The 27,802-nt window shown below is 40.8% G+C and overlaps 1 protein-coding gene across 2 annotated transcripts in view; it reads left to right on the top strand.

Annotated features, from left to right (window-relative positions):
• LOC134487410 (acyl-CoA (8-3)-desaturase-like) overlaps nt 1–22,556 on the top strand; it is a 30,636-nt gene extending 8,080 nt beyond the window's left edge. Inside the window, exons 2-12 of one of the 2 annotated variants that reach the window (XM_063289199.1) lie at nt 2,502–2,612; nt 4,585–4,782; nt 5,460–5,561; nt 7,422–7,550; nt 9,848–9,908; nt 11,749–11,822; nt 15,360–15,457; nt 17,008–17,104; nt 17,924–18,003; nt 18,129–18,254; nt 20,831–22,556. In XM_063289199.1, coding sequence (XP_063145269.1) covers nt 2,502–2,612; nt 4,585–4,782; nt 5,460–5,561; nt 7,422–7,550; nt 9,848–9,908; nt 11,749–11,822; nt 15,360–15,457; nt 17,008–17,104; nt 17,924–18,003; nt 18,129–18,254; nt 20,831–20,915 — 1,161 coding nt within the window. In that variant the 3' untranslated portion in view covers nt 20,916–22,556. The remainder of the gene's footprint in view (nt 1–2,501; nt 2,613–4,584; nt 4,783–5,459; nt 5,562–7,421; nt 7,551–9,847; nt 9,909–11,748; nt 11,823–15,359; nt 15,458–17,007; nt 17,105–17,923; nt 18,004–18,128; nt 18,255–20,830) is intronic. The other variant, XR_010066850.1, reaches the window with a different exon arrangement.
• The last annotated feature ends 5,246 nt before the right edge of the window (nt 22,557–27,802 follow it).

Genomic DNA, 27,802 nt, shown 5'->3' with positions numbered 1-27,802 from the left:
TTTTCTGTCATCTGCTGCTCCAGACTTTGCTTGAAGCCAAAATCATTTTCTGAATAATTATAGTTTAGAATTAATTATAACCCTTCAGAGCCAAATGTGATTCCTTAAATAATAGTGCAAACCTCTCAGTATCATCCCAGAAGCAAGTCCCGTTGCATCCAAGTGGGGCTTTCTCAACAAGTGAATGAATGTAGGAATGTCGCCTAAGCGTAGAAGTCGAAAAGAAGTTCTGGAAAAGAAGATCAGAAGTTGTGATGCTGTGATTTACAACCATTCATTCCAGTAGACATTTGCTATTGTATCACGATGTACTGCTTATAACGTACATTGTAAGTCATCACAATATAGGAGAACTGGGCAAGGAATGATACATGTAAGTTAAATACAGAAGCATTTAACAAAGGGGTCAGCTGTGGCTTCTGTGATTTTAAGATAGCCTTTGCCAGCCTATGAATCAAGGAACCAGCATCCAAAGAGATAGTAAGTGGCCTAGATTCCATGCGTACAGTACATCTACTAAATCCACCGTTTTAGAACAGTTTAATCCCTTTGTCAGAAGCTGAGGACCATGACAAAACTAGCTGCTCAGACAATGACACATGAAATGATACATACAGGTACTCCACAGTTAAACCTCAGGGGATGACACAGAAGTGTAATCTCATTACCAGGCTTTTTTCTGGATTTGTAGTTAAGTCGGGGTCCCCAAACTCTTCAGCTCGTCAACCCCTTCATGAAGTTTCAGATTGTTCATCAAGCCCCAAACATGTATTATATGAAAATAATTTAATAAATGTTAACAGTACTACTTATAACAACAACAGCAGCAACCCCTTGGATAGCCCCCTTGGGGGTCAATATTGACCACTTTGGGGAACCCTGAATTAAGTGGTATCTCTCATCAGCACAGACCATTTTTTCCATCTTAGAGCAAATGAATACAGTATTTGAAATACTGTAATGAAGTTAAAGAACTCAAAGGATTTCTTGACTTAATTGTTCATTTTTATTCATTTTTTTAAAAGGTACTCTGGTCAAGGCACTCTCAAGGACTTGTTTCTGACAAAACAAAGGCAGGAAAAACTGTTGCAGAAAAGCCCAACATATTAAAGAATAGAGAGGAAAAGGCAGAGAAAAATATGGGCAAGATGAAATGAGGATGAAAGCTGTATGGTATCCATTGTTACTCTTCTCCACAGGAACAAGCTGAGATCATTGCTCACAGGCTGTGATTTCTACTGTCACAAAATCCTTTTCAAAATCAGCATGGAAAACGGAGAGAAAAACATCTCTCCCAATTTTTTTTAAAAAAATGCTTCTGAGCACCTCTGCTTATGAGAACTCAATACCCCCCTAAATGGTTACCCAAACAACAACTGACATACCAGCAAAAAAGGAGTCACAGTTCTTCTCCCCTGCAACCATTGAAAGGATGTTAAATGATAGCCTTACCAAAAAAAATCTACCCATGGCCAACCAGCAGCAGCAATCTCCTGAAACACTGAGAAGCCCACAAGCTTCTTTTCTCCCTCCTTCTCAGCTCAGGGAAATCACTATGAAGACAGTGATTGTGATAGAAATATGCAAGTGCTATTACCTAAGCAAAAAGGGCTGAAGCATTTTTTTCAGTCCAGAGCGATGAGATAACATTTGGAAGCAGCTCAGGCAGACACCTCTCTAATTCACTGGAGCATAAGGTGGGGAAGGAGGGATAGCACAATCAGATTGCAAGATTCTGTTATTATAGCCAATCTCAATCAAAGTAGTTCTAGCCTTCCTGTGGAGTTGATTTCTTGGTCTGATCCATCTAGTGGGACTGACAAATGGTGTGATTACTTGCCAGTGTAATGATTGCCTATTCAAAATCTCTATCAGACTCACACAAGGCTTTCATGGATATCTGATTTAATAATGAATAGTATGCAGGATCACAAGCAAAGCTGATAATAGTAAAAGCATGGGATGTCTCCCAATAAAACCCCAAATGGCTCCCAGTCCCTTCCCCCAAAGTCAACACAATTCCATGCCCTGCAGGTGCCCCTAACGGTTCCTGCCGGTCTGCGGGAAACGTCCTTGACAAGGCGAGATAACCCAAACATGCATTCCTCATTCTTCACTCCTCGCATCGCAGCCTGGTACAAGGAACAGGAGCAGCCCCCTCCCGTACAGCAACTCGTGTCAGCCCCATGGCATGGGAACCCGTTACGATGTTTTCCAGGAACATTGGAACAGGAACCATGACAGCCAGATCCAGGATGGGAGGGCAAAGCAGCTGCATTCAAGTGGCCTTAGTTTTAATTGTTTCCTTGAAGGAAAATAATTTCTCCCTGGGTCAAATACCTCCTAGGAATTATGTCTGTGCTGCCTTGAATTGGACAGAAGAAAGGCAAGAATCAGATTAATTAACCATCTTAAACATTTTTCTTTCAGATTGCCTTTAAGGTGATTCCCTATTGTAATATTTCATTATCTTTTCTTTCTTATTTATGTTTTGGCTTTAGGATCCTTTCACAGCATTTCATGTTGACAAGACTCTAGTAAGGAAGCATATGGCACCACTTTTGATTGGGGAATTGGCACTTGATCAGCCCAGCTTTGAACCTAGCAAAAATGTAAGTTTCTTATCAAATCTCCAAATAAAAATCAAACTGAGATACAGTAGTGGCTTATGGTATTAACCTTCAAAGCCTTAAACATGATAGGGCTTGACTCAGTGATTGCCTTTGCCATTAAAACTGATCCACTGTAAGGTCAGCAAGAGAAGCTTTTGCGAAGGTGCTCCTCACTCTTTCTGCATCCCCCTTCCCCCCAATCTCTCAACATTCAGAAAAACAGTAAAGGCCCATCTCTTTCACCAGACTTTTAATTATGAAGTGATCTTGGTATCTGCCACTCCATTCCCATCCATTCTTCACCTGATTGCCATGAAGCCCCACTTGATCCTCCCTAAATGTAACCCAGCCCATTCTTCAGTTCTTCCATGCTGCCCCTCAGCCTCCACCTAATCCATCCCAGCCTGTCTTCTCAAGGTTGTTAGGAAGGTGGTTGCGGTGCAGCTTCAGAGGGCGCTGGAGGAAATGGATTACCTGGATCCTTTTCAGTCAGGTTTCAGGCCTGGGGACAGCACTGAGAAGGCACTGATCGTGCTTGTGGATGACCTGCGGTGGGACTTCTGGGCAAGGGGTATTTAATGATGTACGATGACGTAAGTCATTGAGTGGACTGCTATATAAATTGATTAAATTAAATGAATAAGATGGGTAGATAGATAGATGGCACTATCTACCAATAATAGATCCATAAACATTTAATAATAAGAAATAATATTTAATATTAAATAACATTTAATATTAACACCAATTCATAATTAATATTTATTAAATATTTATTAAATATTTCATAACAGTAATAAAATACTACATTTAAGTGCGTACTACTCAATGCATTTGGAATACATTACAAATGCATTATATAAATGAATTTAATGTACAAATACATTAAATACATTAAATATATGAATAAAAATAGTACTGAATAACACAACGCTCAGTGGTTCTGTTTAAACTAATAGCTATCTGACCATAGATTAGTATGTGCATTGGAGGAGTATATAAATTGGTGCCACCTTGTGCACACTCAATAAAGCTATACCAAACTGTCAGAAAATCATGTTCAGTTATACCAGCTATTTTCTCTCTTTCTCTCTCTCTCTCTCTCTCTTGGTCAGTTTCTCCATTAGTGCTATTTGCCAAGATTATTGAATCCAGAAAGACACTGAATGATGATTCCGTGTGTCCCAAACATGGGTTGTAAGCTGTCTAGGAGTCACTAAGAAAAATATTATAATTTATGTATGCAACAATTTTTCTAAGAGCAGAGACATCACACTGACAACAAAGGTCCGCATAGTTAAAGCAATGGTGTTCCCCGTAGTAACATATGGCTGCGAGAGTTGGACCATAAGGAAGACTGAATGAAGGAAGATCGATGCTTTTGAACTGTGGTGTTGGAGGAAAATTCTGAGAGTGCCTTGGACTGCAAGAAGATCAAACCAGTCCATCCTCCAGGAAATAAAGCCAGACTGCTCACTTGAGGGAATGATATTAAAGGCAAAACTGAAATACTCTGGCCACATAATGAGAAGACAGGACACCCTGGAGAAGATGCTGATGCTAGGGAGAGTGGAGGGCAAAAGGGAGAGGGGCCGACCAAGGGCAAGGTGGATGGATGATATTCTAGAGGTGACGGACTCGTCCCTGGGGGAGCTGGGGGTGTTGACGACCGACAGGAAGCTCTGGCGTGGGCTGGTCCATGAAGTCACGAAGAGTCGGAAGCGACTAAACGAATAAACAACAACAAACAATTTTTCATTTGCTTTCTTCCATGCTTAATACTGTTAAGAGTATTTATCAAATTTTGGGGTCACATGGTTTCCAGCTTCCTTCCCCTGTAAAATGTTGGGAGGAAAAAGGTAGTTTGGAGGGCAATTCCACCAGGTGTTCTTGATGTTAACTGTTGATGCCACAGGTTAGCTATGTTGTATCCTTAGAGTCAAAACTCCTGCAAAGTTGGTTTCTTCCACAGAAATTGTTAGTAGAAGATTTTCGGGAGTTGCTGTCCACTGTTAAAAAGATGGGACTCTTCAAGGCAGACCAAGTCTTCTTTTTCCTGACCCTTCTGCATATTTTACTGCTGGATGCTGCTGGCTGGTTTGTCTTGTGGTATTTTGGGACATCTGTAATGCCTTTTCTTCTTGCCACAGTGTTGCTGACCTTTGCTCAGGTAATTTTCTTGAGTTTCTTTTTAGGCAAAATTACATTTCCCATTAGATAGGGATCCAATGGGAAAAAGCCTATCGACCAAATTAAAAGAAAATAATTTCTCTATAAGAAAAATATCACATATTCAGCTGTCATGGGACCTTCAGAGGATTGCTCTGAATTTTTTGGAGGAACAAGGGTTGAGGAAAACTAAACACAATTCAGTTAGAGAAAAAGCCGCCTCTACTTTGCCCAACAAATGGTTCCATAGAAAAGAAGGATACTGGATGCCACGTTCATCTTAGATCTCAAAACTCCCATTCTGAAGGACAGTAAGTAATGGAACTGGAATAGAGCATTAAAAGGCAACCATGTCTTCCTACCGTCTATCACAAAATATCAGATAAATTTGTGGAAGATAGTTGTATCAATGGCTATGTTGTAGAACTGTTTTCTTGTGCAGTTCCTGGTAAGGAAGAACGTATGACAGTCCTCTTTGGAAAGTTTCTCTGGGTGGCTGCCTCTTGACAGAATAAAAAATCCTAGAGTGAATGTACTTTTATTTTTATCTATCCTAGCAATTCTTGTATAGCTATTACAAATACAGTAGCACTGGATATGCTGGGGAAGCTCCAGTCTAGTAGCTCTGGAGTGACACAAAAGGTGGCCGTTCTATTGTGGATCACCCTCTCTTTTTAGTCTCAAGCAGGTTGGCTACAACATGATTTGGGACATCTTTCGGTCTTCAGCAGTCCAAAATGGAACCACCTTCTTCACGAATTTGTGATGTGCCATCTAAAGGTAAGTAAGGTATATTATTCTGAGAGGGTTCCATAGAATCAAAGGGAAGGGAATATGGGATATTGTAAATATACTTGAAAAAGTTTCATCAGTAAATATCAAATGTGTTGTGTTATTTCTAACAGAGGTGGCAAGTGGGATTCTCATTTTCCCATGCCCACTCCAAGAACCTAGAAAGCTCTCTTATATTAAATCAAGCTATTGTTCATCTATCTCATTATTAACTGCATACCAGGAATGGGATTTCAATGGAATGTGCAAATTAACCAAGAGCCAATCCAAATTTAAGATCTGAAGGTGGCAAGACTTGATTTGTATACTGAGATCAAGATCCAAGTCAAATCAATTTATTTATTTATATATATTTAATTTATATAATAAGTTTAGGTTTATAATAGGTTTACAATAAAATATAATAAAAATGTATAAACCTAAAATTACAATCTAAGAATATAAACAGAATAAATAGATATAAAACCCAAGAGGAGCTGGAATCCTAATCAGTAGGGGGTGCTATGGTGCCAACCATCCCCAGGTGGAGCTGTTACCTTTCCCATCCCAAGCAAGGCGGCAGAACCAGGTCTTCAGATTCTTCCGGAAGGCCGGGAACGAGGAAACCCATCTCAATTCCGGGGGCAAGATGTTCCAAAGGGCGGGCGCCACTGCAGAGAAGGCATATCAAGAATTGATAAGAAGTTGTGCTTTAGACTTGAATGGGAAAGCATCAAAATGCCTATAGCTGTTTCATTGGGAGGGGGCAGAATGGAATGAAAATGACAGAGCTAGTAGACACTTTTGAGGATGTCTACACTGCAAAGTTTCAGGCGAATAGGTTGAAAGAGGTCACTGTTATAAATTTTGAAACATTCCCCTTCTACTGCTTTTAAGGCAGAAATAATAGGATTGACAGACGAGTTGGTATGGACCTCTCTAGAAAAAGCAGGTTCTGTGCTACTGTGACAGGTTTTTTAAAAAGGCTGAAAAATGTTTGTTACTACTACTGCATATATTATACACTATGGTATAAAAATCAGTCTGTATATACACACAGTAAGCACCTAGTATTCCAACAGCAAGCACACTCTCTCAGATCCAGTCAAGATACGTTAAGCACAAGATAGAGATAAACAAGCAGAAGAAAGAAAGAAAGAAAGAAAGAAAGAAAGAAAGAAAGAAAGAAAGAAAGAAAGAACGGAAGACAGTCTTTTCTTTTATTTTGAGAGAGAATGGGGGAAGGAAGGGGAAAGGAAGAAAGCCTGGACACAGACGCTAACTGGGACTATACAAAAGGTGAGTCAAATAGATTTGGAGTGAAAGAAGGATAAGGATAAAATGGTGTGGAGGCAAGAAAGAGCAAGGCTTATTAAAGAGAGAGAGAGAGCGAGCGAGCGCAGAATAAACCTAGGCCTCTATTTTGCTCTTTCTTCCTCCCTCCAAGTGAATCTCTCTAAACAGGAGAAGGGTGAGACACAATCAGCAGAGCCATGCCCATCCCAATGCTCTAACAGTCAGGGTTTGAAAAGGTGGCAGAACTCATTTGCCAGCTATTCGTGTGAATATCAGAGAACCATTACAACACTCAGTGTCTCCCCAGCTTTGTCCATATATGGAATGAAAGTTGCAATAGTGCTCGAGGTGCTTCAAAGCTAGAAAGTGCACTGAATCTTTAATGGCCTTTGAACCTCTCCAAGATAATTCAGAGTCAGTTGATTCAACCCCTCAAACTGATCTGAAAATCTGATTCAAAGGTTCAGTGGGATCTCCTCTCTATCACCTCTTCAAAGCAGGATAGCGCCACAGTAAATAGTCAAAGAACTTTTTAAAAGAGCCTGACTGCTTTTTTTCATCCTTCCTCTGCAGGGCCTTTCAGCTAATTGGTGGTCTTTGCACCATTCCCAGCATCATGCGAAACCCAACTGTTTCCAGAAGGACCCAGATATTTCATTTCATCCCACCGCTTTTTCGTTAGGGGAGCCTCTCTCTTTGGAGGTAAGAAGCACCTGCTTAGGTGACACAGATTTTACTGAACCCAGGCCACTCTCCCTTCAGATCAGAGTTCAGAACAGAAACTGCTTTAAGGACTGATGGTGAGTGTTTAGAGTTGGACACAATTAATCTGGATTTTTTTTTAGGCAGTGTCTGATAAAACAGATCTAGTCGAGACAGTACGTTAGTAGGGCTGGGCAAAATGTTCAGCCAAGGTGCCCATAACAGAAGTGTATCTCCACGAGAATCAAACATGGGCACCACCTTTATGAGTCTCATGGGCTATTCTGAAAGTTGTTTCTGGCTGTCTTCACATGCAGTCCCATGCAGGCTTGCTTTAAGATTCACTCACATTCCCAAATGCCTGTTTTGCATCTCTCTGATGGCTGCTATTAGAGGCTAAAGGGCTAGGTGGTGGCTGCTATCTCAGAATAGCGACAGAGACGGCAGTTCACAGGGAGGTATCTTAGTGTGCTGATGGCAACCAGTTCTGTTCTTCCTTTACATCCAATCCAGGAACTGCAGTTCAGAGTCTGAATGAACACTTGAAAAATATCAACAACCCCCCCCCCCATCAATTTACTATCTATAATGATTAGTAAACCATTTAGGGATGATTACTAGTGAATATTATTTACTCTTATTAATTTACCATTACTGATAATAACCTCCTCACTTGGATGAACTAAATGAGTTGTGCTGATCCAAGTGCATAAATCAAATGCATTTCAGGCACATTCAAGTTGATAAAATAAGTAATTGATCTGAAATATGGCAACTTTATCCAATATATTGAAATAAACAGAGGACAACATGAGTCAAGGCTGCTAAAGAGGTAAAGGCTTTCTTGGGTTGAATTAAGTTGATGCCTGATGCTGTTCAGCACTTCTAAAGAGATCAGCCAAGGTTGCCAGAGGCTGCCACCTGCTGTAGATGTGTGTTGAGCTGTTTTTTTGTGTTTGTTTTTTTAATTAGTGCCTTCGAGTCAGTCTCAACTCCTGGCAACTGCCTGGACTAGTCCCTGCAGTTTTCTTGGCAAGGTTTTTTGGAAGTGGTTTGCCATTGCCCCTTTCCAAGGCTGAGAGTGACTGGCCCAAGCTCACCCAGTTGGCTTCAGGCCTAAGGCAGAACTAGAACTCATGGTCCCTTGCTTTCTAGCCTGGTGCCTTCACCCCTACACCAGACTGGCTGTCTCATTGCAGCTGTTAGCTATAGTTAAATCTGGTATAGTTAACTTGAAATTTACAGTGTAGTCAGCAGTAGCTTTGTGGGGCTGGGGGGGGCAGAATAGTGAAAGCAGCATTGCAATGCTAGCCCTGCCCCTTTTGCACATGTGTTGCGACTTTGCAAAAGGATTCTGGGGAAAGCAACAAGCACCCATGGCCATTCGTGCAATCCTCAGTGGGTTTTCTGGGGAAGCAAAGTAGCAGATTGTCTCCCCTGCCCAAAACCCTGGCAGCTCAGGTAGGGCCGAAGATGGAGGGTGCCATGGCGGCTAAGCACCTACCTTTTCACTCCCCTTTGCTCCTCCTCTGGTTAACATTATGAATTGGACTGACTATCAGGGGAATTATCTCACTGGAGTGTTTCAGATTTGATAAGCATATTCTGCCTCGGCTCTTTTTTAAAACAAAGAAAATGTAGAATTAACTATGCCTCACAAGCGGAAACAGAAAAAGTTTCATCTCCGGTGGATGAGGATGTGGCAGTCGGTAAAAATCTCGGGATGAAGGAGCTGCCTCTTTAGCTGAGATTTTGGACACCCTTTTGTGTTGTTGATCATTCCCCCTTCCTGAAACCAACGAGCATGTCAGTTGTGCCAGCGATAGGATAACTTAGCTGAAGAGCTCATATTGGGACAATGGAGGCCTTGGAACCCAGCGGATCCAGGGCCAGCTGTAATGCTTTCCTTTGGGGCCTCCTACCAATGGAAACATTAGTGAAAGTTTATCTTGTGTGTCTGCTAGCAAAAGGCACCTCTTCCTCTCCTGGCTAGCAGATCTAAGTTTAAGGACACTCTTTCCGTAGTTGTATTGCTGGGCTTAGCTCAAAAGCTACCTCACCCGCCATGTGTTCTTGTATCTGGAACCTTTAAAAACAAAGGCTGCAATCTACTATAACTGCTGCAACTGCAACTATTATAGCGACAGCCTGATGCATCTCACTTTTCTTGCCTTTTTCTTGCCCAAGAACTTATTTCACGGAATAGCAGGAAAGGGTGTTTATAGAAATGGAGTCCTGACAAAATATAATTATCTAGTGAAAGATATTTGTTTTTCATGATTTTGTTTCTTTTACAGCTGGGTTTGCAGAAGAAGAAATACATGCCTTATAACTACCAGCACAAGTATTTTTTCTTCAGTGAGTATCTAATTTTTTTCCTATCTTTCTGAATGACAACAAATACCTCCTGTTAAGCTGTGAATTAACTTTCTCTTGTGCAAAAGAAACCAACAACCCTTCATGAGAAAGCTCTGGTTCACCTTTGGACTTTAACTTTTCTGCCATGACCTCTTTGGAGGCTTAACAAATTATACAGGTAGTCCTCGCTTAACAACCATTCATTTAGTGATGGTTCAGACTTACGACAGTGCTAAAAACTGACTTATATAACCAGTTCTCACACTTACAACCGTTGCAGCGTCCTGTGGTCATGTGATCGCCATTTTTGACCTTCCCAGCTAGCTTCTGGCAAGCAAAATCAATGGGGAACTGTGTGATTCACTTAACGACCACATGATTCGCTTAATGCTCGCTATGATTCACTTAACAAATTCCGCAATAAAGGTCATAAAATTAGGTCAGATTTGCTTAATGACTGCTTCACTTAGCAACTGGAAGACCAGTCCTAATTGTGGTCGTTAAGTGAGGACTACCTGTATTTGCATTCTACATAATACCCAGCACAGTGATGATTAATAGTTAAACAACTGTACTATTAGTAATAATACAAAGAAAAGGAGGGGAAGATCAAGAGCATGGCAACAACTGTAGTAGTAACATATCAGAACATTGCAGAGAATTTTCTCTTTTTCTTTCTCAGAACAGATTCCCATGAGTTTAACAGACATATTTAAAGTGGATGGAGGTGTCCTGATTCTAAGTCCACATCTTCAAAAGCAGGCTGTGCTTGAACAGCGCAGAGAGAGAAATGGCAAGCAGGAGAGGGACTGCACTTTTCTCCTGCGATTGCTCAATTGTTTCGTGCTCTATAGGCAGGGCTGAGGACCACCCATAATCAAATCAGACCAGAAGAAAATTGCCAGGGGAAGAGGGACAGGAAAGTAATGGAAAAGACAGCCCACCCTCTTCACCAGCAGTTGCTTTTCTTCTTGAAACCACTTGATACATAAGAACGTAAGTGGTGCCTGCTGGCCCCTCAAGTCCAGCGGTCTGTTCTCACAGTGGCCAACCAACTGCACAGAGAGCCCACTAGTCTCCCAGCAGATGGCCTTCAGAAGCAGTCACACTCCCATCCAAGAGTGTTTTCTTCTTTTTGCTTTTATTATGATTGTAGGTCGCCCAGAGTTGTGCTTTACAAGATGGGCAGCCGTGTGTCTTATAAATGAATAAATAAACTCTTGAAAGTAGGCCTCGCTGGATTTTCCAGGACTTCCTTCTAAATGAACATGAGTAGATTAAGATGGTTGTTGCCCACTTACTGCCAGGAATAAGAGAGCTTCTTCTAACTCATTCAGGTGTATTTTAGTCAAGCAATTGGTCCTAATAGAGCCAACACAAAGTCTGAGTGGCACAATTCAGGCAGTGTCTGCCATGTAGAAGTTTTGGGGTTTGATTTATTTTTGATGGTGGGTGTCATGAGTACTGATGGCGAGCAGGAGGGGGCCTCTATCCAAAGGGGAAAACGCATGTGTAGTACTGAGGAGTTAAGCAGCCATTCAAAGAGACACAGAACAGACCCGCCTTGACTTTTGGGGTTTATCTGTCTGGGCTTTCCCATGCTTCTTCAGTTTGTTAGAATTTTCTGTCTTATGTAGCAGTAATAAACACTAGAGACCTACTCCTCGTCTCAGCGTGATTCCTGACTGTTAGGACAGTGGGCTTCCCAAGCACAACTACAATGTTTCCAAAATGTTAAATACAAACCGTCTGGGGGGTGTGGTTGATGCTTCCTGTCTCTATATCCCTTTGTGTTTAGAAAGAACAATTAATAGCTATATCATCTTGTTTCCTTCTACAGCATTGCCACTAATTGTAACCCTAGTTTTTCAAGCTTACTCATTCTACTTTATACTCCAACGCAAACTCTGGAGGGTGAGTATACAAATAATCCATACCAAATATTAAAATGCTGAGCCTTTCCCCCGTATGGTAAGTTTCTAGGTTTAGAATTTTACTTACTTAAGAGGGTATGAAAAGGATAGACCATTTTTAGGAGCACATAAAAAATTGGCAACATAATTGTGGCAAGTTCTTAGTGGTATGGGGATACCAAGTCATCTTGTATGCCTCCTGAAGAATCTGTATAACGACCAAGTAGCAACAGTAAGAACAGACCACTGGTTTAACACTGGGAAAGGAGTACGGCAGGGCTGTATACTCTCACCCTACCTATTCAACTTGTACGCAGAACACATCATGTGACATGCTGGGCTTGAGGAATCCAAGGCTGGAGTTAAAGTCGCTGGAAGAAACATTAACAATCTCAGATATGCAGATGATACCACTTTGATGGCTGAAAGCGAAGAGGAACTGAAGAGCCTTATGATGAAGGTGAAAGAAGAAAGTGCAAAAGCTGGCTTGCAGCTAAACCTCAAAAAAACCAAGATTATGGCAACCAGCTTGATTGATAACTGGCAAATAGAGGGAGAAAATGTAGAAGCAGTGAAACACTTTGTATTTCTAGGTGCAAAGATTACTGCAGATGCTGACTGCAGTCAGGAAATCAGAAGACGCTTAATCCTTGGGAGAAGAGCAATGAGAAATCTCGATAAAATAGTTAAGAGCAGAGACATCACACTGACAACAAAGGTCCGCATAGTTAAAGCAATGGTGTTCCCCGTAGTAACATATGGCTGCGAGAGCTGGACCATAAGGAAGGCTGAGAGAAGGAAGATCGATGCTTTTGAACTGTGGTGTTGGAGGAAAATTCTGAGAGAGCCTTGGACTGCCAGAAGATCAAACCAGTCCATCCTCCAGGAAATAAAGCCAGACTGCTCACTTGAGGGAATGATATTCAAGGCAAAACTGAAATACTTTGGCCACATAATGAGAAGACAGGACACCCTGGAGAAGATGCTGATGCTAGGGAGAGTGGAGGGCAAAAGGAAGAGGGGCCGACCAAGGGCAAGGTGGATGGATGATATTCTAGAGGTGACGGACTCGTCCCTGGGGGAGCTGGGAGGGGGGTTGACAACTGACAGGAAGCTCTGGCATGGGCTGGTCCATGAAGTCACGAAGAGTCGGAAGCGACTAAACAAATAAACAACAAAAAATTGGCATGGTGGAATTGTTAATAGGAATGCCATTGCTATCCAATTCTAAAGTGCTTTGAGACTGACAGTCTTGCAGAGTGCTGGAAAGCATTTGGCCCAGGAGAGATCAGACAAATCACACACCAGGCATTTCTATAAAAATAAATTGATTTACAGAAAGCACAAGAACATATTTACAGGCTTGTGCATTCACACACGCTCAGAGAGAGGAGAGAGTTCTCTCAGAGAGCTGCTTACTGGCTGCAAGGCTAAAAGAAAACTAAAACAAAAGTCCTGCAAGCTGCCTTCCCCTCAGGCAATGCAACTATTAACACCTAAACTGAGGACAATTAAATTCAACCTCTTCACCCAGCCAGAATGATTTGTTACCATAGTAACCTTAATTTCTGTAGCAGAAAACAATATACCAACAGACAGTTCCTATTGCTACTCATCAAAAGGCCTTTTATGAGGATGGCAGTTTTTTCCATCTTCATGGATTGTTGTTTGGCAAAACAAAGAGATAGAAGACATGATGGGAAAAGTTGGAGGCATACAAATGGACAGTGACATCAGTTGGACTAAGAATATAAAAGAATTCTGACCCAGTTTTCTGAAGGAATAACTCAGGGCTTTGATTCAGGAATGATTTATGGTGGGTTGAACACAAACATAAATGAAGTTATGGTTCATCTTTCTCTTTTAAAAACATCTACAAGGATTGGAAATGGGGTCGGGCTTATTTTTTCTAATGGAGAATATGGCAGAAGAGACTTTTCTAACCTTGTTTAAAGTGAGGATCCGCCATGCACTGTTGACAAGCACCCTAATTAAAATGGCTGAAATTTTGTGGGGTAAGCAAAGCTAGCAAAATCTCTGTGTTCTCACCTGACACCACATGAGGTGTCAACCACTGAAAATAATGTACTTATTTAGTGAGCTCACACAGACCTACAAGCACACAAGCATTGGTACTTAACAACCACTCAAGGTCTGTTGTATTGTTCCCCACTACACAAAAAGTTTGTCCCCCCTGATTAATTTTTAAAAACCAGCCCTTATAGCAACATGCAAAGAAGCCTCTCTCCTTCTTCATCATTTTCTGGAATGATGCGAATCATCATAACGTTGCACATTTTAAAAAAGCAATCATATCCTATCCTGTCCAGTGAATTTTTCTACGAATTTCTTTTGATCCATTAAAAGAGCAGCCGGGCTGGAAAACCACTTTGTCAAAGTGGGCGATAAACAAAGCAGATTTTTGAGAAGATGTATATCTGGATCTCTGTAAGATTCCATGAATGGAGCCTGTGACTGAACAATAAAATTGTAATTTGAAGGATTCTGTGACTGGCAATCATAATCTGTGCAGTATTAAATAGGAGATGGGAGGAAACAATTGCATTTTTCTAATCGATAAAAATATTTTGATTTTAAAATGTTTTCATCCTAAAACGACTAAAGGGGAAACATCTTCCCCTCAGAAGTGGAAAGATTATGACTGTACATAGTAAGAGCTACACAAGTTACAAGTATATATAAGCATATATCTCTATTTACAAACAACAGTAGCACACACAGCTCTCTGTCTCTCTCTCATGCACAACTGCACATCATTGTCTCTCTCTCTCTTCTATATGCATACACCTATAGACACAGGCCTCACACCTTTCTGCACATCTATTCACACATTTCCATCTCCCTAACGTCTGACCAGCCACCTGGCTCTCAGGGAGCAGAATGTGGTTTTCCTGCTACTAATGGCAATCCGAAACTGGTGATCTTTTTTCCACTGGCCAACCATTCATGTTATTCCCTCTTGTGGGGGATGAGGGTGGGGAAAATTGGACGAACTTTCTGCAACTCTATACTAGCGTAGGCTTTCACAGTTGTCATCTGTTGTGCAGTATTGGGCTTCAGGGTTTAGTGACTGTGGTCTAGACAAAAGTTTTCCTGATGTTTCACTGGCAACCGTGGCTGGCATCTTCAGAGACAAGGTGGTCCATTATGCAGATCACAGGCAACTGAGCAGGGACTGACTGGGCTCCTGTCTTTATAGCCAGGTGCCCAGACTTCTGATTGGCCTTAGCTGAGCTGGCTTCCAATTGGTGCAGGTTGGTGAGGACTGATCTCTGATTGGTTCATTGTTTGTGCCTGATCCTGATTGGTCATTTTGGTGGTGTTGGGTTCTGCAACTCCTCAGGTGCTCCTCAGGTGCTCAGAAGTCTGCATTCTGGTTACTGACCATGGGTTGCCCACACACGCAATACATTATAAGGAATGAGGAAATTTTGTTGATCCTGGTTTGAGAAGGGTGCCTACTTGGAGCAAGGGAAGGTGCTATTCTAATGTCCATTCCTTTTCTTCTCTTCCATAGGAATTAGCATGGTGTATGGCATATTTTGTCCGAACCTTTATTGCCTTCACCCCCATATTGGGATTCAAGGGTGTTGTGGGACTCCTCCTTCTTCTGAGGTACTGCTCATCATATTTCCTGTTTTCTTTGTTTTTCACCGTTCCTTCATAGAGACAGTCTGTAATTACAGACTGGCCATTCTCTAGATCAACCTTCTACAACCTTGCCCACCTCCATATGTGTGGGCTTCAACTCTACCATTGCCAGTAATGGCTATGCTGCCTGGGGAATTCGGGGAGTTCAAGTCTGTACACCTGGGGGGTTCCTAGGCTGGGGAAGGCTGTTCTGGATTTATCCAAAATTCCATGACATTATATTTAGGACACACATACTAATTTCCTTCCTGCTGAGGACTGGTGCACATGCATTCACCACTTACTGACAGCAGCATGCACCACGTTACAGTTTGCATATGTGAATCAGCCATCATGTATATTTTATTTATTTATTTATTAAATTTCTTTGCCGCCCATCTTGCACACGACGACTCTAGGTGACTTACAAAAATAACAATAGCAAATCACTAAAACAGTTCCATATAAATACCTAAAAATACAAATACAAATACGAAATATACAATATGAAATATAAAACGTAAAATTCCAGATGGGACGATCTTAACCTTGGCACCCTCATGGGGCCAAAGCATCAAAGAGGTCCTTCAGTTTGACTGAACCTTAGATGAAGTACCACTTTGATGCAGCTCCATAAAGGGAAGCAGTCCTGAATTCTAGGTGCTATATTGAATTGCCTGCTTCACAGTCCTCTGGCATTCTCTCTGCAGATGAAGTGCAGGGACGAAAATATATTTTCACCAAAGTGAAGTAGCCAGGTGGAATAAAGTGGTCCACCTCTTTGCAATGTGTCAGGCTGAAATGTCCCATTTTTCAGCATCAAGCTGCTGTCTCAAAGGGTATCACCATAATGATTGGAGTCAAGAATGTTCCACAAAGCCCAGTGGTGCTGCTTCACACAGTGCCATTGTCTGATGCCACTCCAAATGCACTTCTTTCCATACCAATTATTTTAATTTAAAACAGAATGTGTGCATGCTAGCTCACTGTTTATTCACAAGCACGCCTTAGGCCACATTGGCTTTCCAAGAAAGCAAATGGTAGATGATTTTCTCTGAATATTGTCCATCTGCCTGTAAAAGTAGGCAAATGCCATTTGAGAGTGACAAAGAGCATCCTGAGGGGCTGGAGGAAGTAGCAAGGACAACCTCGCCAATTTGCCTTCCTCTAAGTGGGTGAAATGTCACCCATTTGCCATTATATATCTATCTAAGACATAGCCAAGCCACTCTCTAGCAGCCATTCTGTGTCAGTTTCCATGGTATGGGTCAGCATTCCAAGTATGTCCATTGACTCAGAAAGATTGGGGGGGGGGCCTGGATGAAAGCAGAGCTTAGTTTGGATCTCACTGTAGTTGGGGGGGGGTTTCAGATGACGGATACTGGTTTTCTCAGAAAGGCATGATTATATCTTGTGAATGACTTGCATTCTAAACCTAGTAAGCAAACCAATAAATTGTCCCACTCTTTTACTTAATGGTTGATTTGTGGAAATATGGTTTCATTTCTTGACTTTGCCTCATTTCTGTCTCTCAGTATTCTTGAGGGTATCCTATTTATATGGATAACACAGATGAGTCATATTCCTATGCACATTGATCGTGATAAAAACAAGGACTGGTTCTCTACACAGGTAAGAGAGATCCCACAGATAAAATTGAGGGCCACGGACGATTAAACTCTACCCGGTTTGTGTAATTTTGTGATATGCACAGTAATTCAAAGATCCATAATTATCTATAGTTTGACAGTGTCAAACTATAATTTGCATGTGAGAAAGCTGAATTCATTTTTGTAAGTTATTTTTACCTGTTATTTTTTTGACAGTGCTTTTCTTATGTAATGGAAAGTTTTGAACTGTGTTTAGAAACACCATGCCTTTTCTAATAGATTATGATTGCCCTCGCTTTTGCTTGGACTTTATAAAAATGGAAATGAGATGAGCAGAACAAATATCCTTTGGCCTCATTTTAAGATAATAGCACTAGCTGAAAGAGAAACTGGCCAGTGCAGAAATCATTTTTCTACACTGGCCAGTTTTCCATTCCCAGCATCAGGTTTTCACCAGGATCAGCAGATTCTTTTTAGAAAAGGAGGCCTGTGAGTTCCAATCTTATCGGACAACTTGGTTCAGTCTGGAATACATAGGGAGAGAATTTGAAAGTAACCGTTGAAAAGAAATGTTTCAGAAAATGAAAAATAAACATATTTCTAGAATTCCATTTTAATTCTCCACGTTTTCAAAACTGTACAATGGAGAATATCAGATTTGATACTGAATGAATATTTAAGCAATATGATTGAAGCTTTCCGAAAAACAATATATTTTTTCTAAAAATACAAATTATACACAAACATACATGAATATAAATCATGGACATTTGCTTGATAATTGTTCTTCCATCATTCACAGTATGTCCGGACTAACAGCTCTCTTTCTCTTTTCTCCCAGCTTCAGGCAACATGCAATGTGAATCAATCTTTTTTCAATGACTGGGTAACAGGGCACCTGAATTTTCAGATTGAGCACCAGTGAGTACAGATTTAGGGCAGTAAGAGAGACTTTAAGGCATCAGTGAGAAACTGTTCCATAGTCTGAGTAAGAGAAAAAGACAGCAGAGGGATCACAGCTTCTTTGCCTTTCTTTCTGCCTGTAGTCTCTTCCCTACAATGCCTCGACACAACTTTTGGAAGGTGGCTCCTTTGGTGAAGGCCATGTGTGCCAAACATGATATTGAATATCAGTCAAAGCCCCTCTTCACTGGCTTTGCTGACATTGTGCGGTAAGTCTCAGACTGCAAAGAGTATCAGGTCAGAAGAGGAGTTGAAAAATGGGGATCTAGGAGATATCTAATATACTAAGACCAGCTGAATAGCAAATCAAACAAAGAATCTGCACTGTTTTGCTCTTGAGGGTATGGGAAAGGAGAACATGCCATGATATAGACATATTTCTGGGTGTGAAAATGGCAACTAAACACTCAGTCCGTTGGGTAGAGGCTTCAAAAGGGACCTGGTATGAAAAGAAACATAGTATTAACGAGGACAAAGATTTTAGGTGTAGATCCTTTAAGAAATAACCAAGCAGAAAGAGAGAGATGCCAGTCACTGAGCATGTGCTCTATCCCATTTTCCTTTCATAACATTAGTTATTACTAGAGACTTACTTATCAGTTAATATCAAAGAGCCTGCCGCAGGCGGCAGCACCCAGCAATACTTGTGTGATCTTAAAAAAAGATAATAAGCAGGGTCCAGGTTGGTAGTATTTGGATAGGAGTCATCAAGAAATCTCAGGGATGTAAGATAGACCAGTGGTGTCACACTCAAATAGAAATGGAGTACATAAGAATCCCTGTGGGTCGCATATTGACTTAGAAAGCCACATGTTTTATTTATACACACACACACACACACACCCCAACACAACAATCAGATGGAAACTAGATATAACTACTAAGTAGCAAAGATATTATTATTACGAATTTGATGAATTGTTTCAATAGATATGTGTATTTATACATATTTGTGTGTATACAGTATACACACACACATTTCTCCCCTCCTCACTCTGAGCTTCCTCCCAGCCCACCCCAAAATGATTGTGCAAACCCCCTCCTCATCTACTCCCACTTATCAACTCCCTGCAACTGTTCCCTCTAATTTCTCACGTTCCACGTGTGGAAAAAAAGTTTTGTGGGGCTTTTCCCAAACCAAGTACAAATTTGTGTGCCACAGTTCAAGAATATGAGTAAATTGCAAATACATGTAATAGTGACATGTTAAAATATCTACATATTTCTTAGTTAAAGTGCAGAAAGTAGGAAGTATAATAGTATGTCACATATCTGCTTGAAAGTTGTGCCTTTCAAGAAGGCATTCTGGACTCCTGAAAAGTGCCCCCTGCCCTTTTCTTGGCAGCATTTTTCAGAAGTGACTTGGCAGTTCTTTCTCCCTAGGGGTGAGAAAAGTGACAGGCCCAGGGTCACCCAGCTGGCATTGTGCCCAAGGCAGGGCTAGAATTCACCATCTCCTGGTTTCTAATTTCACACCATAACCTCTGCACCAAACATCTCACTAGTCACCGATAAATGCAATAAAAATAAAGAAAAGCATTATACAAAAAGCATTTGAATTGCCCCCTCTCTTTCATCCCCCCCCCCATTCTTCCTTCTTCTCTGGGTGTATTCTGAACTTATTTAAAGTTTAATTATTATTAATTTAAAACTTGAAATTTTTATCAAGTTAACAATGATGATGGACCTTGTGCAGCCTGAAACTCAACGAATATTTATTAAACCTTTTTGGAAGCAGGGAAAGAAATGAATTCACCCTCTTTTGGAGGGAGGGAGGATGGAAATTAAACCTGTTTTGGAGTGAGGAAGGAATTAAACTTCTTTTGGAGGGAGGAGAGAAGTTATTCAACCTGTTCTGAAGAGAGGTGTTCCTTCGTGCCCTGGAAGCTCTGAGGTCTGAAGCAGACCTGCCATCTGGGGAAAAGGCACAAGCTCGCTGCCTCGACTTAACTGCAGCAGCCCCTGGCGCTTGGTGCTGCTGCAGCTGACACTGAGGGGGAACTCTGGTCACGTGGTGCTCCTGCTCATCCAGTGCCATGGCACCACCAAGCAATCTTTGCTGCTGCAATTCAGCTGAGCCAGTGAGCTTCTGCAGGACTTCTCACAAATTGCGAGGCCAGAGTTTTGATGATCGGTGACTAAATTTATCACGGATAGTCCTTGTTTAGCAACCGAAATTGGTTGCAGCAAAATGGTCGCTAAACAAAATGGTTGCTAAGCAAGATGGTCGCTAAGTGAACCATGTGACAGAGAGAGAGAGAGATACTGCTAAGATTGCTGGTTGCTGCCATCTCATTCAGATAAAATTCTCTCGCACAGCAATGCCAGTTTTACTCTCACTCCGGCGTGCATTGTTGCCAGGTGAAGAAATTTGGGCATAAGTGTGGACATTGGTCAGAAAATGATTTTTTACTACTGTTTGCTACTGTTTATTACCATCGTATTTGCAACTGGTTGCTATCCAGGGCAGTTGCTAAATGAGGACTACCTGTATTATTTAGTTTTAAAATGTGATGTTATCTGTTTTGTTGTATTTTTATTTTACTTTCTAAAATATTACCCAATTGCATTTTAATCTGATTCAGGGCACACTTGGGACTGTTGTGGGCTGCACGCCTAAAAGGAGAAATAGCAATTACTCAGAGACCTTTGTGCTGTTCACCCTGTTCTCAATTTATTGCACTGGCTCTGAATTCACTCCTGCTCGAATCAGATGCAGGCTCTTTCTGAATAGGACTCTACTTTCATAGCAACGAAGCAGGATCTTATTTTCTGTTCTTTTCAGTTCCTTGAAGGTTGCGGGTGAAATCTGGTTCAAAGCATATCATCATGAACAGAAAATACAAAATCCTAAAATCTGCCTTCAATAAGGGAAGAAAGGTGAAGAGACATGGTGGATCTGAGAAGGACCTGGCATAGGCTTCTGGCATTGGAAACCTAAAGTAATTTGTGTATGAAACAGACTGCTGGAGAGACTTTTTGCATGTTTCCTAATGAATATAAGCACTGCAAGCAGCACATCTTCTCTTTTCTGCTTCTGGATCTTGGGCGCATCTCAAAAATTTTCATAGAATTGCTTTGTTGTTGTTGTTGCTGCTGTTGTTACAGTTAATACCCCTTTCGCAAGGGTCATGAAAATAAACTTAATAGCTTTTACAGTGGATCCTAGATTAGGGAATGAGATTAGGCCACATTAGCAGGTGTAAAACATACCTCAGATGCTAGGAAACCAATCCACATTTCTCCCACTTCGTCTTCACCATTTGGAGATTCCATATTATTTACCTAATGCCTATCTCACCCAGAGCTTCCAATACTAGTAGAAATAGTACTGTTTCCTCCTCCCTCGTTAATAAAAAAGAGAAAAACCACCAAACAAATTATGTATCTCGCTAAGATGTCCATGCATGCCTGTATTTCTCTGTGATTCTCCATTCTAGGGGCTTCTCCCTGTGCTGGGCAGGGTGATGGAAATACAAGCTGAGAAACAGGGGGTATGGCAGGCAGTCTTGCCGATGGAAACCCAGAGCACAGGAGAAATGCGTGATCAAGTCAGTGCTGAAATGACAAACAGAAAAAGAACCTGGTTTTATGAGAGCGCAGAGGAAGTGGCATTTTTCAGTGTTTACAGCATGCTGACATGCCAGAACGGCTTCAAGCCGGCCTCATGATATGGCCAGGGGCATGTCCAGCAGCAGATACAAGGTATAATCCTGGTGGTGTAAGGCTCGTTATAAACACAGGCTTGTTTGTGGGTGTGTTTTTTTTTAATGTCCATCCAGAATGAGAATAAATGGTATATTGGAAGTAAGAAAAACCTGAAATCAAGCTAATCTGAAAAGTAGTAGCAGGGTGAATAATTCACTTTGGATTAAGAGTAAACCACTAAGAGACCAGAGACAGAGAATTTGTATTTTGTGTATCCATCTGGAACACTTTTTTGAAATTAAATAATACAGTTATTAAAATGGGCAACAGGAAAGAGTTGAAAGCAGAATCCTGTGCATTTATGCAAAAGTAGCACAATTCAATGAAGCTTACTCCTAGATAAGATGGCAATCCGAAACCGCGCAGCGGGGTGAGCTCCCGTTGTTAATCCCAGCTCCTGCTCACCTAGCAGTTCGAAAACATGCAAATGTGAGTAGATCAATAGGTACCGCTTCGGCGGGAAGGTAACGGCGTTCCGAGTCGTCATGCTGGCCACATGACCCGGAAGTGTCTATGACAACGCCGGCTCCAAGGCTTAGAAACGGAGATGAGCACTGCCCCCTAGAGTTGGATTCGACTGGACTTTACGTCAAGGGAAACCTTTACCTTTACCTTTACCTTTACCTTTACTTAGTTCTTCTTTAAACACTCTTAAGTTATTCATAATTTGTTATTTAGAATTCTGCACAATGCATTATACCACCAAGATATCAGAATACATGGAAATATATGTACTGATGTAGTTTGCATGCATTGTGTATTAATGTCAATAATAATAATAATAATTTGAAAATCAAATGAAACAAACTCTGCAATGTTAGCAAAACTGGATGCTTTTGAAATATGACCCTTCATTTGCAAAAATGCCATGTAACATTTTTGAAATCTGATCTGTGTTTTTTAATCTAAATGACTCTTTTTTAAGAGTTTAAAAATATGAGGTTTATTTTTAGAATTGCAGTAGCAGTTTAGCTCTTTTTTCTCATCAAATCCTCATAGTGAACACAAGAGGTCAGCAAAGAGTTAGAGAACTGCTATTGACAGTTTTAAGCATTATCTCTTTTCAGATTTTTAAATCTACTATTGAACATGTAGGACAAGCAAGGAAGTGCAGACAGAGAGGTTTTTATTGATGTAATTTCCAGAGGGTTTGCCATCTTAATCTTGCAAGATTTTATTGCAAGAAGATTCCGGGAGAAAGAGTATTGTGACAACTTAAAGGCAAATGCCTATTCATTTAATAAGCTGTTGCTTTATATTAGTCCCAGGTCTCCCCAATAATCAGACCTTGGTTTATTCTCCTAAATCCAATCCATGCACCATGGCCTACTCTGATTTATCTTGGCTATCTGTCAAAGCATGTTGAGATTTGAAGCAAATATTTGTAGCTCAGGGTTGAACTGTGGAGTCCTTGGTGCTCTCTGAGCCGTGTTGTTTTCTTGCAGACGTTTCATCGCCAGACTAGGCAACATCTTCAGTGCAAAGAGGGAGTGGGCCTTGCTCTCAGTTTATATACCGTGGCTTGCCCTGCTTATGTTGGTGGAGGTGCTGTTCTCTCCTTGTTCTCCCTACCAACACAAGCATGGCAAGCCACGGTATATAAACTGAGAGCAAGGCCCACTCCCTCTAACTGATATTTTCAGGCAATGGATAGGAAGAACTGGTGTTGATTCATATGCAAGGAAGGAGAATTCACTTTTCTAACCCATGCATGTTCCTTACAAAAAATAGTCCCAGTTCCTCACAATTCTGATTTATTCATTTTTTTAAAATATGCCTTATTGTGTTGTATCATAAATCTTGAAGCAGGATACAATCAACAAAACAACAGCCATTTGAACACAAGAGAAAAACAAAACACAGATAATACATAAATAACTAAGCCTCTTGTGCTTGGTTAAGATGCTAAAGCAAGTGATGGCAAATCTAGATACTCTTGATGAAATAGATTTTCTAAATCCATTTCAATCAGGATTTATGCCTGGTTTTAATACTGAAACTCTCTGTCATTCAGAAACAGAGGAACACAACCTTATTGATTCTCCTGGACGTTTCAGTGGCTTTTAATATCACATTTTTCTGGGCAGGTCTGAATTAAGTGTAGGTGAACAGATTTGTCCTTGTTTTGCTCATATTGTATTTTGCTCATAGCAACTTTATAGGCTTTCTCCAGAAGGTGATGCTGAGGGACTTTTGCTTGCATCACTAACATGATGTTCAGACTTGCAAACAAGTACAAAACTACCTGGATGCATCCCACGTCCAAACACTGGCACCTACTTGACTATGTCATAGTATGTCAGAGCGACCTCAAAGAAGTCACCATCACCCATGCCATGTGACGTACTGAGTGCTGGACAGGTCACAGGCTGATCCGGTAGGTCCTCAACCTGCACATAGCCCCTTTACATTGTAAACAACCAAAGACTGTCAGAAAGTCATTCAGCATTGGCAGACTGCAAAACCCAAGCCAAGTCCAACGCTTCCAAGATGTACTTAATGAAAAACTCTCCAGCAATTTACCACTTGTAGGAACCTGTTCTGAAAAGTGGACACAGTTTAAAGATGTCATCACGAAGACTGAAACAACTGTATTCAGACTGAAAACCTGGGCACATCAAGACTGGTTTGATGAAAACCACAAGACCATTTCAGCAGCCCTCCAGGCCCAGAGAAAGGGCTATGCAAACTGGCAGAACAATCCATCACCTGTCTCAAAAGAAAGGCAAGTTTAAGCAAGTGCAGACAGAACTGCAAGAAATGCAGGACAAGAGGTGGTAGAGAAAGGCTGAGCAGGTAGAATGCTGTGCAGACATGCATGCCACCAGAGAGTCCTTCAGTGCCGTAAAGTCGGTTTATGGTCCTTCTAAATCAGGATGCTCCCCCTTGCTATCATCTGATGGGCTGAGCCTGATCAAAAACCAGGAAGGACTGAAAAAGCACTGGGCTGGACACTTTTCCAACCTATTCAATAGGCCATCCACCTGGACTGCACAACAGTGTGTCTTCTTTGAACCCAAAGGCCTACCAACCATCCCCCATCTAGTTTTAACAGCTACATGATACTACTGCATGAGATCATTCAGAGTTTTAGAGCAGAGTCATCACTATGCCGATGGCACACAATTTTATCTTGCCTCTTCATCAAATTCAGGGTAGTGCTTAATCACTGTCTGCCTGCAATAATAGATGGGATCAAGGCCAAGAAACTGAAACTCAGTCAAGACTAGAGGTGTTGCTAGTGCATGATTATCTGATGTAGAGAATGGTTGTTTAACCTGTTTGGGAAGGAGATGCAGCCCTCTGAAGGTTACGTTTGTATCTTAGAGGGAGGTGGCTTCCAGATCCACCTCTGACCCTAAATATATTTATGACTTCTGGGGTGTGAAACATTCTTAAATAACTGAAGTGTGCCAACTCTGGCCATAGCTGGATATAGATAGCCTTGCTACTGAAATTTATGGCATTGCAACTTCTTATTTAAAGTACTGCATTGTACTATATGTGGGGCTGCCTTTAAAGATGGTTTAGAAACTACAGTTAATACAAAAAATCAGTTTCATGAGTACTGACTGGAACTGGGCATTATACATGCAGGGTTATACCAGTTCATGTCAGGACTTAGTCTGAGGTGCTGGTAGTAAACTATAAAGTTCTTCCCAGCTTCGAATGAAAACATCCAATGCTTCTTGATATATTTTCCTATTCCTACACTAAGATCATCAGAACTCCAGCTTCAGGTGCCATGAGTGACTACTCAGGAGCATAAGAATGCACACATAGCACTTGTTGAAACTTTTTTAGAGAAGCAATGTCTTTTCCTGGGCTCTGAAGACAAGATACATTTTATTTAAGGAGTGCCTACAAGTGCTTATTTATTAGTAAGCAGCAATCCAAATTCGAAAGGGAAATGTTCATTTAAAATTTATATCCTACATAGTTTTTAACCTACTCTGGATGCTGCTTTTGTTGTTTATTTCACTGCATACTTCAATTACTATTCAAAATGTTTATATCATTATTTTAATGTACTTTATTGTAAGCTGCACCCTATGAAAACTTGATTCTGAATACACATTTTTAAAAATAATGCATAAATAAATCTCAAGGCCAATTCCATACAGACTTCATTGCAATATCCCAAACAGGAAGTTACCAGAGCATGGACTATGTAGTCAAGTTTTCTGTCTATTAAATATTTCAATTGAAGCTAACCAAAACCACTTCAAGCCACCAAAGTTACCGAGCCTCCAATGAGAAGAATAAATCAAAGAATATTCCTAACATGCATGCCTTCTTTTTCCATGGAAGTGCAACATCCTCCAGAGCAAGTTATGTGTCAGATTCCCAGGCTGAGAAGCTACTAGTCCATAAAACCTTCAATATAGTGAATTTCATCCAGCTCATCACAATAGCTATGTTATGTTCAAGTATCTGTACCTGTATTCTGATTCTGCCTCTTTCCCCCAGCAGGCTAAACAGGATCCAGTCCTTCAGGCTTTGGCTACTAAAGACAGCTTTCATTCCATTTCCTCTGTGTCCTCCAACTTGCTTGATGGTGAATGTTTAGTAACACATTTGCCTCCTGCGCTAAAGATGAATGTAGACTCTTTCAAGTTGAGCTCAAATCCTGCTGATTTCATGGATTTCATGATTTCAAATAGTTTTCTTGGCAATAATGCACAGTTGGTTTGCACTGTTTTCTTGCAAGATTTTTCCATATTTCTCTATCCAGCCTATAGCCTTGATATTCCGTGATACCCCCCCCCCCCCCCCAAATACTAATCAGGCCTGACACTGCTTTGTTTTTGAACCTAGAACAAGGTCAGCCAGGGGTTGCAACCTGCTGAGACTAAGCCCAATTCAGCAAATGATCTATGCACTGCTGAGCTCTATGCATGATTACTAGAAAGCAAATCCCACCACAATGTCTAGGAAATATGTTTAGGAACACAGGCATGGTAACAGCTGCATTTATGCCAACTAGTAACTCCAAAGGCACTGGACTTGCAGAGATGCCTTTTCCCAAGATCTGGGAAGATTGTGTAAGGGCAATAGAAGATGCAGGAATTGTTAGATAAATGCTTCCTTTTATTTGGTTTCTGGCTCTTTCTAAAGGTACTAATGCCAGAACAGTTAAACCTGCAGTCAGTTTTAACATGGACACTAAATTCAATAGGTTGCCTTCATATTGGTCCAAGGGGAATCAAGCTGTTTTCCAAATGATATAATTTGGAGCTAATTTGAATCTTACGATCATTAATTAAAATGTTTATCAATTTTATTTAAATTCTGAAAGCTGAAGCTGAAGCCAAAAATCATGCAGATTGTCTCTCTTGACCCAGAAACTAAAAAAATGATTATGAAATAGAGAGATTTGGCTTCTTGGTTTTTGTTCAATTAATTTAAGCTATATCAGTTATTCACAACTGTAGTGACATTGATTTTTGCATTTTTGTTCTATATTTAATAAAGGAAAGCAAAACACAAACAACTATCTGTCTATTTGACAATATTTGTAGATGAGTTCCCCTTCCTGAAAGAATGGCATAATTTCAAGTAAGTGAGAAAGGATGTGGATCAGGATAATTCCAAAGGCATTACCTAGACTTTTTGGTGCATAGTGGTGTTCCCAAACCATGTATCAGATAATTTCAGTGATGATTCTAAGCTGGGAACGGGGCAGGTTAGAGCCAGTAAAAGTTATTTCTCACACAGCCAGAGGAAAACAGTATCACATCTGATTTTTACCAAAACCAAGAACAGATAGAGGGGGTTAGGCAGCCCATTACTTAAGGTGAGCAGGAGGGGCAAAAGGGTATGAGAATAGAAATACAACTTGTTCTTGAAATATTAGGGTCACTGGAAGGCAGTACTGTATATAAATCTAATAAATAAATACATTTATTATAGCTTTCTGATTTTTCTTTAGTAAAAACTATTAAAAGGTCCTGGTTTCTTGTGAACTTCCATAGATGATTCCAGTCTTGCCTGCTACTTGAAGCCTGACAGAGCCACTCATTCTGCCTTGAGTTTGATTTTACCTAAA

This window comes from Candoia aspera, chromosome 1 (genome assembly GCF_035149785.1).
Source record: "Candoia aspera isolate rCanAsp1 chromosome 1, rCanAsp1.hap2, whole genome shotgun sequence".
NCBI classification, from domain to species: Eukaryota; Metazoa; Chordata; class Lepidosauria; order Squamata; family Boidae; genus Candoia; species Candoia aspera.
This window is presented reverse-complemented; position numbering and strand designations above follow the sequence as displayed.